At 47.8% G+C, this 16,804-nt stretch overlaps 1 protein-coding gene across 2 annotated transcripts in view; it reads left to right on the top strand.

The window, feature by feature from the left end:
- The window catches only part of KIF17 (kinesin family member 17), a 44,709-nt gene extending 30,659 nt beyond the window's left edge, over positions 1-14,050 (top strand). The window contains exons 11-15 of one of the 2 annotated variants that reach the window (XM_058553089.1): positions 756-987; positions 9,119-9,377; positions 10,517-10,584; positions 12,690-12,810; positions 13,825-14,050. In XM_058553089.1, the coding sequence (XP_058409072.1) occupies positions 756-987; positions 9,119-9,377; positions 10,517-10,584; positions 12,690-12,810; positions 13,825-14,003 (859 nt within the window). In that variant the 3' untranslated portion in view covers positions 14,004-14,050. Of the gene's footprint in view, positions 1-755; positions 988-9,118; positions 9,378-10,513; positions 10,585-12,689; positions 12,811-13,824 lie in introns of both variants that reach the window. The other variant, XM_058553088.1, reaches the window with a different exon arrangement.
- The last annotated feature ends 2,754 nt before the right edge of the window (positions 14,051-16,804 follow it).

Raw genomic sequence — 16,804 nt, 5'->3', positions numbered from 1 at the left:
TCTAGTTAACATCCATCACCACACATAGTTACAAAAATTTTTTTCTTTTTTTTCTTGTGATGAGAACTTTTAAGATCTCTCTTAGCAACTTTCAAATATGCAATACAGTATTATTAACTGTAGTCACCATGCTGTACATTACATCCCCAGGACTTATTTATTTTATAGCTGGAAGTTTGTACCTTTTGACCCCCTTCACCCATTTCACACACACCACCCCCCAACCTCTGGCAACCATCAGTCTGTTCTCTGTATCTATGAGCTCGGTTTTTTTGTTTGTTTGTTTTGTTTTTTAGATTCCACAGGTAAGTGAGATCATACAGTACTGTCTTTCTCTGGCTGACTTATTCACTTAGCATAATGCCATCAAGTGCACTGAAGATGATGAACATTTTTGACAACGCAGCGTTATGCTAATCATGCAGGTCGCCCGGGGGCACAGACGGAGCCTGCTCTGCTGCGGGTCCATCAGCACCGGGAGGCGGGTGGGGTGGGTTAGCTCTGGGTCCACAGGGAGCTTCTCGCCCTTCCTGTTGGGCACAGCCACGGCTGCGGGTGAGTGCACAGGCTCGGAGTTAGGTAGATCTGGTAAGAATCCTGGCTCTGGCCGTGAGCCAGCAGCTTCACCTCCCTGAGCCTCAGTTTATGTGTCTGCGAAGTGGGGTTGTGGGCAGGATTCGCTGGGATCATGCCGGACAGCAGGTGCTCAGTGCCCGGCAGCTGCCGTCTTGCTCGCTCTCTCCTGCACCGGGCAGGCTGCAGCTGTTGGAGCAGCAGGTGGTTGGAGGCGAGCAGGCCAAGAACAAGGACCTGAAGGAGAAGCACAGGCGGCGGAAGCGGTACGCGGATGAGCGCAGAAAGCAGCTGGTGGCGGCCCTGCAGAACGCGGACGAGGACAGCGGGGACTGGGTGCTGCTCCACGTCTACGACTCCATCCAGGAGGAAGTGAGGGCCAAGAGCCAGCTGCTGGAGAAGATGCAGAGGAAGGTGAGGCCTTGACCCAGGCACCCAGCCCCCGCCGGGCCCTCCCCTGCACCCGGGGGGCACTAGGCGGGCATGCATCCGCTCTCTACGCGAGCAGTTATTCAGTGCCCACCGTGTGCCGCGCCCTGTTCTGGGAGCAGTCACCTGACAGACGTGTGCGCTGTTGTGCAGCTTACGTTCCAGTGGGAGTGTGTGCGTGTAAGAAACAACACAACAGAGAAACAGGCAGGAGAGTGTCTATGAGTGATAGCTCTGTGAAGGGAATATGAGGGGGGCGGTTGGGGGTGCCTTATTTTTATTTTTTCACTTTTATTGAAGTATAAACGCACAAATCACTAATGCACAACGTAATTGGGTTCCACAAAGTGAATGCACCCATGACACCAGCACCCAGATAGAGGCACTGAACATGAACAGAACCCCAGAAGGTCCTGGGGCCACCTTCGATGGGGGGACAGGAAGTTCTCATGGAGGCCGTGACCTCTAAGGGGGGCCCTGAAGGATGAGAAAGGGTGGCCACGTGATGCCCTGAAGAGCGTTCTGGGCTGAGGGGGGCCAGTGCCGGGACTGAGGTTAGTGGTTCCAGGGACAGAAGGGAGGCAGACGTGGCTGAGCGTGGTGAGTGAGGAGAGTAGGGGATATGAGACTCTGCCATCTGTGACAGTTACGTGTGCTTCCTTCAGAGCATCCTCTGCGTGCCCTGGGCCTCGTAATGTCCCCCTTGGCCACCTGTGGGGTTCCCCATTCCTCGTCCCCACCAACACTGGCAACCAAAGGGTCTTGCCAAAGCATAAAGCTCATACTTTTTTCCTCTAAACTTCTGTAGTTTTTTATTTTCTTGGCTCTTTTCATGCCTTTTAAAATACCTCTTGTTATGTTTTCAGCTGGATTTGTTCTTCCTTGGGTATCTTGTAATTTGCTCTACGTATTTAAGTCTTTAAAAAATTCTTTCCTGAGTTCGGTTAATGTCCATTTCACATCTTCTTCATGTTTGTCCATTTCCATCCTAAGGTTTTGGATTTCTGATTTGAAGTTTTCCCGTCTGTGAATACTTGTTTCAGGAAATCTTATTCACGTGGGGTGTTGGGTTACGTTTTTCATCCCTTTGGTTGTGCTTGGGGGGGATTTTCTCCGCTGAAATGCTTTGATTTTCATTTTCTGTTTCTTATAGTAGCTTTGATGAGATACATCTGCTCTTCTGTTGATTTCATAATGTCTTGTTTTTTTGCCCTTTCAATGACAACCAAACGCCAAGGTGAGGGTTTCTACAGTCAGTAGCACCCTCTTCTGTTCAGATGGTTAAGTGCAGTTTATACAGGGTTCTTCATTAGCTTCCTGTTGCCACCATAACAGATTAGCACACATTTAGCTGCCTAAAACAACACAAATTGACTGTCTCACAGTTCTCTAGGTCAAAGTCCTGGTACAGCGTGGCTGGTTGCTCTGCTTAGAATTCCACAAGGCTGAAATCAAGGTGTCGGCAGGGCTGTGTTTCTTTCTGGAGGTTCTAGGGGAGAATGCATTTCCAGGTTGTTGACAGAATTTAGTCCTCTGTGGTTGTAGGACTGAGGTTCCCATCTCCTTGCTGGCTGGTGGCCCTGGTCATCCTGTTTCTAGAGGCAGCCTGCATTTCTTGGTTCATGCCCCCCTCAAAGACAACCAGGACAGTATGATCCTTCTCATACTTCAGATCTCTGGCTCTGCTCCTGCCTCATTTCTCTGAAGCATCGCTTCTAGTGCATCTCTACTGCTGTATCTCCCCTCTTCCACAAGGCCCACGTGATTACATTGGGCCCACAGGATAATCTCCCTATTTTAAAGTCAGTTGATTAACAACCTTAAGTCCATTTGCAAAGTCCTTTTTGCCACGTAAGATAACATATTCACAGACATAACATAAGGGTGAAAATCTTGCCTTCCAAAAGGGGTCAGTGTGTCTTTTGTGATTTTCTCTTGTTTGGACTTTTCATTTCTACCTCAAGTGGCCTTGCGCTTCTGAACGCTCTCGAAGCATCCTCCAGGAGCAGTGCCTTACAGAGACTAATCCCTGGGTCCCACACACATCCCCGTCTCCTCCCGCGGTTTCCCAGTGGCAGAGCTGTTTTCAGGGTTCCCGCTCAGAGTGGGGCTCTCTCTTTTGGGGGGTGATTTTATCTGCCTTCCGTCACCTTGCCTTCCCCATCTATGCTCTCCTGGGTGCCTCCACTCATCTCCCTCGTGAGGGGAGCTCAGGGCCTGTCTGCTGGATTTACAGGTAATTTGAAGCTTCTCGTGTTCTCTGTCTCCCGGTCAGTAGGCGGGCTGAGGATGGTTTTATTTTCTCTCCTTTCTCTGTGTGTTTTTTTGGAGGATCTCTCTGGAGAGATTCAGATTTAGGTGGCTGTCATTATCTTCAGGTACCCAGAACTCGGTGTATATTTTTTTAATATAATCAAATATCTGTGTGTATGTACATATCACCCCCCACCCCCCGGCCCCAGCACACACTTGCGTATCCTCCCCCTTCTTGGATAAAAGTAGCTACAATACACACTTTCCTCCACCGAGCTTTTTTTCACATAACAATATATCCTGAAGATCACTCTATACCAGTATCTAGAAATAGTCCTCATTCCTTTTTCCTGCTACATGGTACTCCACTATGAGGCTGTATCATTGTTTCTTCAATCAGTCCTCTCTTGATCGACATTTGGGTTGTTGCCAGTCTTTTGCTGTAATAGGGAACACTGTAGTGAGTAGTCTGTGCTTCCTACTTTTGTGTTTTTGGTAGGTTGCTTTGGAATCAGTTCCTCCAGCGAGGATTCCTGGGACAAAGAGTAAATACATATGTGATTTTGCTAGATCTTGCCAGCTTCCCCTCCATGGGGTTGTATTCGTTTGCATTTCCACTAGCATGCTGTGTGTGTTCTCACAGCCTCACCAACAGAGTATATTGAAAAAATTTTGGATTTTTGCCCTTCTAATAGATGAGAAGTAGTATCTCAGTATAGTTTTTTTTTTACATTTTTAAAATTGAGATATAATTGACGTATAACATGATATTAGTTTCAAGTGTACAACATAATGATTCAATATTTGTATATATTGCAAAATGATCACCACAATAAATCTACTTAATGTCCATCACCACACAGTTACAATCTTTTTTTTATTGTGATGAAAACTTTTAAGATTATCTCTCTTAGCAACTTTCAAATATGCAATACAGTATTGGTAACTATACTCACCACGCTGTACATTGTGTCCCAGGGCTCATTTATTTTATAACCCAGTGTAGTTTTAATTTGCATTTTTCTTACTTGGAGTAAGGTTGAGCATTTTTTCACGTTTTAGGGACGTTTGCAGGGTTTTTTCCTGAACTGTGTTTGCCTCTTTTGCCCATTTTCCTATTAGGGTGGTGGTTCTTTTTCTTCTCTACTTGTAGAAGCTCAATATATCAGGAGTATTATAATTTATATCAGGAATATTAACTCTCGATCTGTGATCTAAGTTGGAAATCTTTTTTTCCAGTTTGTCATTCCTCTTTTTACTATGCTTTATGGTATTTTTGCCATACAAAAATTTTTTAAAAATTTATGTTGTCAAATTGATCAACTTCTTTATTATTGCATGTAGATTGAGTCATGGTTGGGAAAGTTCACTCGTGTTTTCTTCTAGAACTTATATGATTTAATTTTTTTTAAAGATTTTATTTATTTATTTATTTTCCCCCCAAAGCCCCAGTAGATAGTTGCATGTCATAGCTGCACATCCTTCTAGTTGCTGTATGTGGGACGCGGCCTCAGCATGGCCGGAGAAGCCGTGCGTCGGTGGGCGCCCGGGATCTGAACCCCTGCCGCCAGCAGCTGAGCGCGCGCACTTAACCGCTAAGCCACGGGGCTGGCCCTGATTTAATTTTTTTTAACATGTAAATCTCTGATCCACTTGGAATTTATCCTGGTGCATGTGCGAGGAGCTGATTCAATATTATCTTTTGCACATGGCTTTCCATGTTTCCCAGCACCATTCTTCAAAAAGTCCATTTATTCTCCACTGACGTCAGATGCTGCTTTTATTGTGTGTTAAATTTCTATGTGCATTTCGATGTATTTCTGGATTTTCTGTTCATTTGTCTTGCTCTGTCTGTTCATGTACTAGTGCTAGCTACTTTGTTTAAAATTCAGAGGCTTTATAATATGTTTTACAATCTCATAGGGCTATTCCTCTCTCAATGATTTTTTTCCAGGTTTTTATTCTTTTTTGTTTGTTTTTTTCCAAATGAACTTTATAAACAATTGGACTAGCTCAAAGGAAAAAGAAAAAGAAAGAAAGGAAAAATTGATAGAATTTTTGGGGGAATCATGTTATATTTATAAATTAGCTTGGGAGTATTGATACCTTTATGAGGTTGGATTTTCCTGTTCAGGAACATACATGGTATATCTTGCTGCTAGTTCAAATCAATTTTTGTGTCACTCAGGAGTGTTTTGTAAATTTCTTCATATAGGTTTGGGACATAGCTTGTTAATTTTACACCTAGGTATTTTATTTATTTGCTTTCTTCTATGGGGTGTCTTCTTCCATTATATCTTCTACCTGGATTTTGTTTGTAAAATGAAAGCTATTGGTTTAAAAAGGTATTTTAAAAAATCACTGTGAAATAGAAGAAAACACTTCTTAACTCATTCTGTGTGACCAGTAGCATCTGATATCCAAACCAGACAAAGACATCACAGGAAAACTACAGACTAATATTTCTTGTGAATATAGACACAAAATGCTCTAGAAAATACTAGCAAATCAAATCTAATAACATATAAAAAGGATTATATACCATGCTGAAGTGAGATTTATCCCAGGAATTCAAGGTTAGTTTAGCATCCAAAATTCAACTAATGTAATACATAATAGCAATAGAATAAAGGACAGAAACCATATTATCTTCTTAATAGATGCAGAAAAAGTATTTGACAGAAAAAGCCTTTGACAAAATTCAAAACCTGTCATGATAAAAATACTCAATGAACTAGGAATGGAATGGAACTTCTTCAGCCTGATAAAGGGCATCTATGAAAAACTCAGCTTACATCCTACTCAATGGTGAAAGACTGAATGCTTTCCCCCTAAAATGAGAAACAAGAAAAGGATGCCTCTCACTACTTCTATTCAACATTGGACTGGAGGTTCTGGCTGGGGCAGTTAGGCAAGAAAGTGAAATAAAAGGCATCTAGATTGGAAAGGAATAGGTAAAACTATCTCTAGTTGCAGTTGACATGATCTTTATATATAGACAATCCTAAGGAATCCACTAAAGAAACTACTGGAATCAATGAACAAGTTCAGCAAGATTGTAGGTTACAAGATCAATAAGCAAAAAGCAATTGTATTTCTACACAGTTGCAATAAACAATCTGCAAATAACATTAATAAAACAATTCCATTTTATAAAATAGCAAAAAGAATAAAATACTTAGAAATAAATTTAATGAATGAAGTGTAATCCTTATATTCCAAAAACTATAAAACATTGTTGAAAACCTAAATAATTGGAAAGACATCCCATGTTCATGGATTGGAAGACTCGGATAATATGGATAAGATGGTAATACTCCTCAAATTGATCTACAGATTCAAGGCAATCATTATCAGAGTCCCAGCTGGCTTCTTTGCAGGAAATAACACGTTGATCCTAAAGTTCATATGGAAATGAAGGGACTCAGAATAGCCAAAACAATCTTGAAAAGAACAAAGTCGGAGGACTCACACTTCCAATTTCAAAACTTGCTACAAAGTTACAGTAATCAAGACTGTGTGTACTGGTGTAAAGACAGACATATAGATCAATGGAATGAACAGAGAGTCCAGAAATAAACCCTCACATTTACAGTCCGTTGATTTTCAACAAGGATGCCAAGATGATTCAGTGGAGAAAGGACAGTCTTTTCAACAAATGGTGCTGGAACAAATAGATACCCACATGCCAAAGAATGATGCTGGACCCCAACCTCACACCATATGCAAAAATTAACTCAAAATGGATCAAAAACCTAAATGTAATAAGAGCTAAAACCATAAAACTCTTAGAGGAAAACAAAGGTGTAAATCTTTGTTACCTTGAATTAGGCAATGCTTTCTTAGGTATGACACCAAAAGCACAATGAAGAAAAAAATAGATAAATTGGACTTAATCAAAATTAAAACTTTGTGCTTCAAAGGAGACCACCAAGAGAGAGGAAAGATAGCCCATAGAATGTGCTTCAAAGGAGACTACCAAGAGAGAGGAAAGATAGCCCATAGAATGAAAGAATATATTTGCAATTCATATATCATGAAAAGGTGCTTGTATCTAGAATATATAAAGAACCCTTACAACTAAAGAATAAAAAAGAAATAACCCAATTTGAAAATGGGCAAAGGATCTGAACAGACATTTCTCCAAAGAAGATACACAAATGGCCGGCCAATAAGCACATGAAAAGATGCTCAACATCATTAGCCACCAGGGAGATGCAAATAAAAACAACAATGAGGTACCATCTCATACCCACTGGGATGGCTGTAATAGCAAAGACAGATAATAAAAATGTTGTGAGGATGTGGAGAAATTGGAGCCCTCATATGCTGCTGGTGGGAATGTAAAATGGTGCAGTTGCTTTGGAAGATAGTCTGGCAGTTCCTCCATTGGTTAAACATAGTGTTACCATATGACCCAGCAGTTACACTCAAGAGAAATAAAAATATTCTGCTCAAAACTTGTACACTAATGTTCATAGCTGGATTATTCACTATAGCCCCAAAGTGGAAATAGTCATAAATGGAAAAATAAAAAGTGGTATATCCACACAATGGAATGTTATTCGGCAGTAAAAAGGAATGAAGTACTGATACATGCTTCCACATGGATGAACCTTGAAAACGCTATGCTAAGTAAAAGAAGCCAGACACAAAAGACCACATATTATATGATTACATTTATATGAAATGTCCGGAATAAGCAAATCTATAGAGACAGAAAGTAGATTGGTGGTTGCCTAGGGCTGGGAGTTGGGGAGAAATGGAGAATGACTACCAATGGGTGGGGTTTCTTTATGAGTGATGAAATGTTCTAAAATCACTTGTGGTGACAGTTACACAATTCTTAATATACTAAAAACTAGTAAACGCTACACTTAAAATGGGTGAATTATATGACATGTGAATTATATCTCAATAAAGCTATTATAAAAATCATTGTGAATGATTCCAGATGTACAAATATATATATAAAGATTATTACTATGAATACCATAGATCTACCATCCAGGTTAAGAAATGGGGCATTATTAATAGAGTGGAAGCCCCTGTGTACCCATCCCTCCCTGATGGCTCTCTGCCCACCTGTGTCCTACCAGGTATCCTCTGTTCTCGGTTAGTTGCATGCGATTATTATTCACGTGAATTTAAAACATCCTTCTTACTAATCAAACTGTACCTGCTCTCTGAGGAAATAGACTGTACAGCAACGAGTCTTGGGCGCAGGGAGAGCAAGGTTAAGGTTGGAGTGGGAGACACCTGTGCTTAGGATGGCATGGAGGGCAGTCTGGTAGATCAAAAAAATATGGAATCTATGGTGAGATCAAGGTGGGTCTGACTCAAGCCCAGTGTTTGTCACACCCTAACAGGATTGTGCAGTGGGAGAGTGAGGACTGTTGAGTCTGAGAGTTTATGCCGGTTGCTTCCCTTAGAAAAAGAATTTGTACAATTTTCTGAGATCTTTTAGGACTGTGGTGACTATAGTGTTATATCTGGAGCCTTCTAAAAGGCTCCTGAACAAAATGTGTGAGTGTGGGATAGTGACTGAGGCCTGGCAGTGGGGGTGATGGTCAACTAAGTTCTTTTCCTGCTTTCTGCAGGGCTGGGGGCACAGTAGGCGCTCATTTAAATGCTGGGTGGCGAGGTGGGAGGCTGAGTGCGTGGATGGGTGGGTGGCAGGCAAGTAATGAATAGATGGAAGGATGAGCGGACAGGTGGTGGAGATGAGAATGGGTGGATGAGTGGGTCAGCCAGCAGACGGTGAGTGGCTGGCTGGAGGGGCAGTTAGTGGGTGCGGAGGGTGGGTGGAGGGTGAATGTCTGGCTGTCTTTCCTGCTCACCGCTTGTCATCCTTTGCTTTCAGCTTCGGGCAGCGGAGGTGGAGATCAAAGATCTGCAGTCAGAGTTTGAGCTAGAGAAGATCGATTACTTGGCCACCATCCGCCGGCAGGAGCGTGACTCGATGCTCTTCCAACAGCTCCTGGAGCAGGTGCAGCCCCTGATTCGCAGGGACTGTAACTACAGCAACTTGGAGAAGATACGGCGCGAGTCCTGCTGGGATGAGGACAATGGCTTCTGGAAGATCCCTGAGCCCATTATCATAAAGACCAGCCTCCCAGTAGGTCAGGAGCTTTGCTGTCACCTCAGCCCTCCCGCCCTCCTCCACAGTGTGCCCTCCTGCAGACTGACAGGGACCCAGGGGCCTCGCCCTGCTGGCTGTGGGTGCAGCAGACATGTGACCCTGGGTGTCCAAAATGTTGGGGACCTGAGAGAATGGTGTGTTCTAGAGTGAGACAGATGTGGGTTGGAATTCTGGCTCCACCACTCCCTGTGTGACCTCTTTGGGACTCAGTGTCCTCATCTGTGACATGGGGATTAACAACAGCACCTTCCTTAAAGATTGTTGGGTGGCTGAAAATGTGTTAATCCATGTAAAACCCTTAGAGCCTTGCCTGGCACGTTTAAGTGGTGGTACATTTTATCACTATCTCCATCATCATTGTCATCATTTCATCCTACAACAGCCCTGTGAAGGACAAGGATTATTACACCTATTTTACTATGAGGAAACTGAATCTCAGAGAGTGTAAGTGACTTATCCAAAGTCACAATCATAGCAGTAAGTTGTAGGACCAGGGATAGAACCCAGTTGTTCAGAGGTTCAGGCCTAGTTCAACTTCTGCTTTTGCCATCGACCGCCTGTGTGACCTTATGAAGGTCACTGTCCCTCTCTGGGCTTTGGTTCCCCGATCTTCACAAAGAAGGGGTTGGATAAGATGATCTTGAAGGCCCCTCCACCTCCACTGCAATGGATCTTTCTCCAGCCACAGAGCTGGCTTTGCCTATTCAGGAAGCAGTGGGCTCTGACATCCCACAAGGCCCCCATCAGTCCTCTCCCTGGTCAGAGAGTGTGCGTCCAGGTTCTCCATCTCTGATGTTTATGGATGGCCACCGATGCCAGCCCTGCTGAAACGCCAGCCACCTTCATTTCCCAAACATGATGGCCAGCAGCAGTCTTTCTCCCACCCCCACCGACCCGCTGTCTTGCCTGGAAGCAAGGGAATGGCTTCGTTGGCATCTGAGCCCTCCTGTTGTCTGCTTCCCAAAGTCATCCCTTGGCTTGGGCTGGGAGGTGTCCTCCCCTGGCTCCAAGCCTGAGCCAGGCCTGACCCCCATCCCTGAGGAGAGGGTGGCAGCCCCCCAGTTCCTCTGGCCCTCACACCAGGCAGCAGTGACTGCAGCTTCTGTTTTCTCGCAGCAGTTTCAACAGGGCCACAGAACAAACCAGCCCGGAAAACCTCTGCAGCTGATACGGGTGAAGCCGGCACGGTAAGGCCTCCGGGAGAGCGAGGGAGGATGGGGAGCCGGCGGGGCTTTGCCCTAAGGTGCAGTGGGTGGGTGTTACTGTAGGGAACGACTTCAACTTTCATCCCACCTAAGGATAAAGCAGGGTGCTGAGCCTGGATCCTTGTTGTAGAACTCCATGGGCACCCAGACCCTCAAGCCCCTCTGGCCCTCATTCAAAGGCACTTACGGTCATAACCAGAGGGAAAGTAGATGGTTCAAGCTAGCCTATCCTGCTGGTGAAGGACAGAAGCTTCAACTTCAATCCCAGAGGCCAAGCAGTACATTCTAGTTCCTGGGCCTCAGCTGGTATCCCTGGACCAAAGGGTCCTCAAAGGATCCATGAAACAGTCATTGGGATTCTAAAGTCACTTTATTTTCCTCTCTCTCATATTTTATATTACAATAGAAGTATATATCCTTAAGGCAGAAGTCAGCAAACTTTTCTGTAAAAGACCAAATAGTAAATATTTTAGGCCTCTGGGCCATATGGTCTCTGTCACAACTATCAACTCTGCCATCGTCGCACAAAAACAGCCATAGGCAATACATAAATGAATAAGCATGGCTGTGTTCCAATAAAACTTTATTTACAAAAACAGTCCATGGGCCAGATTCGGCCCATTGGCTGTAATTTGCTGATCCCGGCCTTAAACCAGTATAGATATTTCAGAAAACCCACACAGAACATACCTTTGCAGTTATGATAAGGCCACTCATAAGTTAATGAATTCCAGCCAAGCATCTCTGCCTGAGCAACTCAGGGTGGCTGCAAGGAAGGTCTCATGCTGGTCTAAAGCTCTGATTGGCTGCTTTTGATAACTTTGTATAAAAGGGAAAGTTGTTCCTGAAAAAACCATTCTTTTTTTTTTTTAATTTTATTTATTTTATTTTTTTCCCCCAAAGCCCCAGTAGATAGTTGTATGTCATAGTTGCACATCCTTCTAGTTGCTGTATGTGGGACGCAGCCTCAGCATGGCGGGACAAGTGGTGCGTCAGTGAGCACCTGGGATCCAAACCCGGGCCGCCAGCATTGGAGCGTGCACACTTAACCGCTAAGCCACGGGGTCGGCCCTGAAAAAACTATTCTTAACCCGAGATCACAAAGGGGTTATATTAGTCAGAACGCATTTAGTTCCGGTGATAGATGCCCAAACAATCATAAGCAAAATAGAGAATTTATTGGTTCATGTTAAGTATACCAGTTTCAGGCATGGCTGGATCTAGGGGCTCAAATAGTCAGGGTTCTCTATGTTTCTTCACCTCTTGGTTTTGCTTCCCTTGGAATGTTACCTTCAGACTCAGGCAGGCTCTCTCCACGTGCCAGGAAAGATGGCTGCTGGCAATTGGTGATCCAACAGGATGAGAGACCCAGTCTCTTAAAGCATCCTTAAACCAACCCTCGTGGAAAGATTCTGATCAGCTCTGCCTGGGTTATGGGCCTCCTCTTGGACCAATGACTGTGTCCAGAAGATGTAGTTCTGTGCTTGGTCCACTCTGGGTCACATGTCCAGCTGTGTAGCAAGGGGGTGGGCAGGCAGGAGTGGCAGTATTTACGGTACTATGAATGATCAGCCCCCCCAGGACCATGTCAAGTGGGAGAAGGGTAGTCCCTTAAGGGAGAGATTCAGGCCGAAGAAGACAAGTCCACTATAGCAGTGAAAAATAATAGTCCTTGGTGACAAAGAGGTTGGGACTCCAGTTCTAATGATCTTGAACGTGCCCCTGAGCCGAGTACTGTGTTACCTATTCTATGACTACGTTGTGATGGGTTTGTGGTATGTAGTATTGCCCTGGCTCCTGATGGAGCGGGCAGGATACCTGTTTTGAGCTTGCAGGAAAGAACAAGGCACTTCCCATCTCAAGGAAGCGGGGTGTGTAGGCTTGGCTAGAGACTGCGACTCTCCTGCCCTGAGCTGCCCGAACCGCCGCCGGGCGTCTGGGTCTGTAGTAGGGTACGCCAAAGCGGGCCATGAGGCTCAGGCAGCCCCCACGCACCAGGCTTGCAGAGGCTGCTGAGCCCTGGGTAGGGGCCCAGACAGGAATTGCACAAACAAGGGGCCTTGACCCATGAGGATTTGGAATCTCAGCAGGAGGAAGACCGCTACAGGCTGATGCTCAGTCGGAGCGACAGCGAAAATATTGCCAGTAACTACTTCCGGTCGAAGCGGGTCAGCCAGATCCTCAGCACGGACCCCATGAAGAGCCTCAGTGAGTGCCCTGCCCACCACGCCCCCCAGCCCTCACGAGAGCCATTCCCACCCTCTGCCACCTGGGAGAGGCATGACGGGGTGGGTTTGGAATCAGACAGGCCTGGGTTAAAAACCCCTTTTCCTCTCTGAGCCTCAGTTTCCTCAGCTATAAACCGAGGGGGATATACCTACTTCTCAGGATTAGGTGAGATGAGGTGGGAAACGGCCCAGCCCAGGGCCTGGCACACAGTAGGTGCTCAATACACAGTCTCCCCTTTCCTCCACCCCTTTGTCTCCTGGTGGAGAGGTGCTGTGTTTGATTCATGTCTCCCCTGACACACAGTGGGCCCTCAACGTGCAGCTCAGGCCCCTGGCGTGGGCTTGCACGGGCCTGGTCAGTTACCCACCAGCCTCCTCGATGCCTGTATTGTGGCTTTCCCCCCTGAAGCCAAGCGGGGAAGGCAGGGCCACAAAAGCAAAACACTTTTATAAGCAAGAATGGAGAATCACTTCATTTTTCTGCTTTTAAAACTAAAAATCAAAGACCACAGAGCTTCCAATAAAATATCAATGAGAAGCAAATCTCAGATCTACATTGAGGTTATTTAAGAGGCAGAGTAAGTGGAGTTGAAGAATAAGGGGGGAAAGAAACATCAGTTGAGTACCTGGCATTGTACCCATGCTGCATATGGGGAAACTGAGGCTCAGAGAGGAGCAGTTCCCCAGCGTTACACTTCTAGGAAGTCGTGGAGCTGGGCTTTGAACCCAGGCGTGTCTGGCTTGAGATCCCAGGCTGCCTCAGTCCGAGGCTTTAAAACTCCACACTCCCAGCCCAGACCCTTTGGACACAGACGTAGTGCTGGGTCTGAGACCTCAACCAGAGCAGCCACTCAGAGCTTGGGGTCCCAGCTGTGGGACCAGGGCCTCTGGCTGGGTGGGGGGTGGGCCAGACTCTCCACCCCACACACGGAGGGTTTCCTCACCATCCCTGGCACTCCTGGCTTACCGGCCCCTCTGCCCCTCTTCTCCACAGCACACCACAGCTCGCCGCCAGGCCTCAGCTCCCCGCTCAGCAACAGCTCTGCCATCCCGCCTACCCAGGCCCCTGAAATGCCCCAGCCCCGGCCCTTCCGCCTCGAGTCCCTCGACATCCCCTTCACCAAGGCCAAGCGTAAGAAAAGCAAAAGCAGCTTTGGCAGCGAGCCCCTGTGAACACAGCTGCCTGCTGCTGCCCTGCCTTTGGGTTTCCGTGAGACTGCCAGGCCTCCTTCCACCTGCCCCCACAGTGACCCGGAGGCCCGACGGCCCTTGCCCTGGGAAGACACATCCCTTCCCCTTTACCCAGAGAGCCCACCTCTGCCTGGGGCGTGAGCCCTTCAGCGGTTGGACCATCCTTGGAGAGCCTGCTTCAGCTCTCCAAACCAAGTCAGTGTTTGCATCTGCTCACCTGCCACAGGGCCCACCGTGCGTGCCCACCAGTGTTGTTCTGTGCCTCTTTGGGCTCAGGGCCTCAGCTCTGCCTCCAGGCCTTCACCAGCAGCCCCGACAGAGTGGGCAGCAAATTCCACATGGATCAAGCTCAACATCTTGGTGATTGAAAATTGTGCCTCCATCCACTGGCCCCACCCACTTCCTGGGGGAAGCCCTGGGGGTGGGCACAGAGGGTCCTGGAGCAGCTCTTTCCATGCTGCCCACCCCCAGCTGGTCTGCAGCCCAGAGGAGGCCACTTCACATTCAGCTGCCCCAATAAACTGCCTTTTACCGATGCGCTCCCCTCCCTGATCCTCTGACGGCGTCGCTAGGGCCCCTGCCTGCCACTGCTGCCTGGCCTTTGTGGGAAAGTGCTTTCTGGAGCGTGGGTTCTTAACTCCCTGAGGCCTTTATTTATTTATTTACTTTTTCCCCCGAAGCCCCAGTAGATAGTTGTATGTCATAGCTGCACATCCTTCTAGTTGCTGTATGTGGGACGCGGCCTCAGCATGGCCCGACAAGCGGTGTGTTGGTGCACGCCCGGGATCCGAACCCGGGCCGCCAGCAGCGGAGCGCGCGCACTCAACCGCTAAGCCACGGGGCCGGCCCTCCCTGAGGCTTTTAAAACAAATGGGCTCCAGGGTTTCTGCAGCTCCTTCAGCTGTGAGTGCAAGTGCTTTTTTTCTGGGGAGAGCATCCGAACTGTCATTAGATTCTCCAAGGATCTGTGACCTTGTTTCCAAAACAAGCGGAGCCCTTGTTTTGGAAAATAGAGGTCACATCTTTCGAAAGCCCAGGTTTTGACAGGCCTCAGGGGCTCAGCTGGAACTGGGTGTCCTGACATGTCCAGAAATGAATCCAGGCCACCCCAGCTACCCAGGACACACCCCTCCCCTTGCCCATTGTATCCCAGGCCTGCCCTGTGGGAGGGGCCCACAAGCTGAGAGAAAAGCCTGGAACTTTGGTGCTGTCCTGCGCCTTATTTCACTCTGAGCCTCATAGGTGAGGACAGCCCCCACCTCACAGGGCCACTGTGAAGGTTAAATGAGATAGTACGTGAAGTTCCCGGTGCAGAGCGGGTGCCCTGTGTCAGTGCACCTCGTTCCTCCTTCTCCTATTCGTATTAGTTACTGTGGGAGATGCCACAGCCGAGGGCCTGGCCACAGAGCTCCGCTCGGGAGAAGCTGGGGTGGAGGGTGCTTAGGTAACTTTGGAGATGGGTCTAACCCGAGGCAGGCTGCAGTACATACTTGGAATGAAAGGAAGCAAGATCAGGTCTTTGTGGGGAAAAAAGCTTCCTTGTGAAGGGAGCAGCATCGGGTGGGGCTACCATAAAGGATGGAGAAGATCCGGGAGGCTTAAGATGGGAATGTAGGAGGGGCCTCCTGGTAGAGGGAGCTGCAAGAGCAGAAGGCAGGAGGTGGGGAAGCTCAGGGTATGCACAAGGTGGGCGGAGACCCCGTCCATGGAAGCCTCAGCAGGGACAGAGGGGGCTGAGGCTGCCGAGATGAATTTAGTTGCAGACCTGAGAGTGAAGAGCCTTTGGGTGTCCCTGAGCTGTGGCAGATCCCTAAGCGACGGGTTGGCACCGTCAGGTCTGAGTCAGAGGTGGATCAACGTGGCATTGTGTGCAGGAGGGCTGGGCTGCTGTGCAGGAGTTAGGGGTGAGAGGCTTAACTCGTGGAGGAGCCAGTGGGGATGGAAAGCCAGTTAAGGAGAGGCAGAGGGAGGTTTTGACTTTTACCCCACATTCTTGGCTTGGTGGACAAGTGTAAAAGGTGAGAAAAGAACAGCTACCTTCTCTCTCCTCGATTACCTTCACCAGTTGCCCCAGGATTGTGGTTGGGACCCAGACAGTTGAAGTCTTGGAGCTGCTTGTGCTAGCTTTTACTTAGACCCGTGGGGGACTGCGGCCGGTCTGAGGTGAGCCAGGTGGCCCCTATATAAACTTAGAAGGGGTGGGAGACAGCGTTACTGAGGATGCTCAGCCTAGCCCTGCACTAAGCATTTCAAAACCTGCCCTGTCCTCCCAAGAGCCCAGGCTGTTCCAAAGGCAAACACAGGTAAGGAAAGCTGGGCCTCGCTATTATCTCTACTTCTAGCCTAGGACAGGGGCCTGCAGAGCCGTGAAATGCCGGGTGACAGGGCTAGCGAGAGGCGGAGGCTGGAGTGAGCCCAGCTAGAGCTCTCTAATCGCTAGGCCAGTCGCCGCCCATCCACGCTGCCTCTGCGTGGGCCACCAGGCTGGGCAGGACAGGCCGGTGCCGAGGCCCCTGGGCGCGTGAGCGGCAGGAGATTCAAAGGGCCCCTGTCCCTGATCTTATTTTTCCAACCCCTTCCTCCCTGGAGATGGTGGAGGTGGGGCCTGGTTCCAGTGAGGCCCGAGGAGGTGGTCCAGGGTGGCCACCGCCGCCCTAGGCCCCGCCCGGGAGACGACAGTCAAGACCGAGCAGGCCGGGATCGGTCTGAAGAGGCGGGATCTGGGCTCCCGGCGGGAACCCGGCCTGGGCGGAGCGAAAGGGCGCTCGGCCTTGCTGATTGGC

Source organism: Diceros bicornis, chromosome 13 (genome assembly GCF_020826845.1).
Source record: "Diceros bicornis minor isolate mBicDic1 chromosome 13, mDicBic1.mat.cur, whole genome shotgun sequence".
Taxonomy (NCBI): Eukaryota; Metazoa; Chordata; class Mammalia; order Perissodactyla; family Rhinocerotidae; genus Diceros; species Diceros bicornis.
Note: the sequence above shows the minus strand (reverse complement) of the source record. Positions and strands in the feature narration are given on the sequence as shown.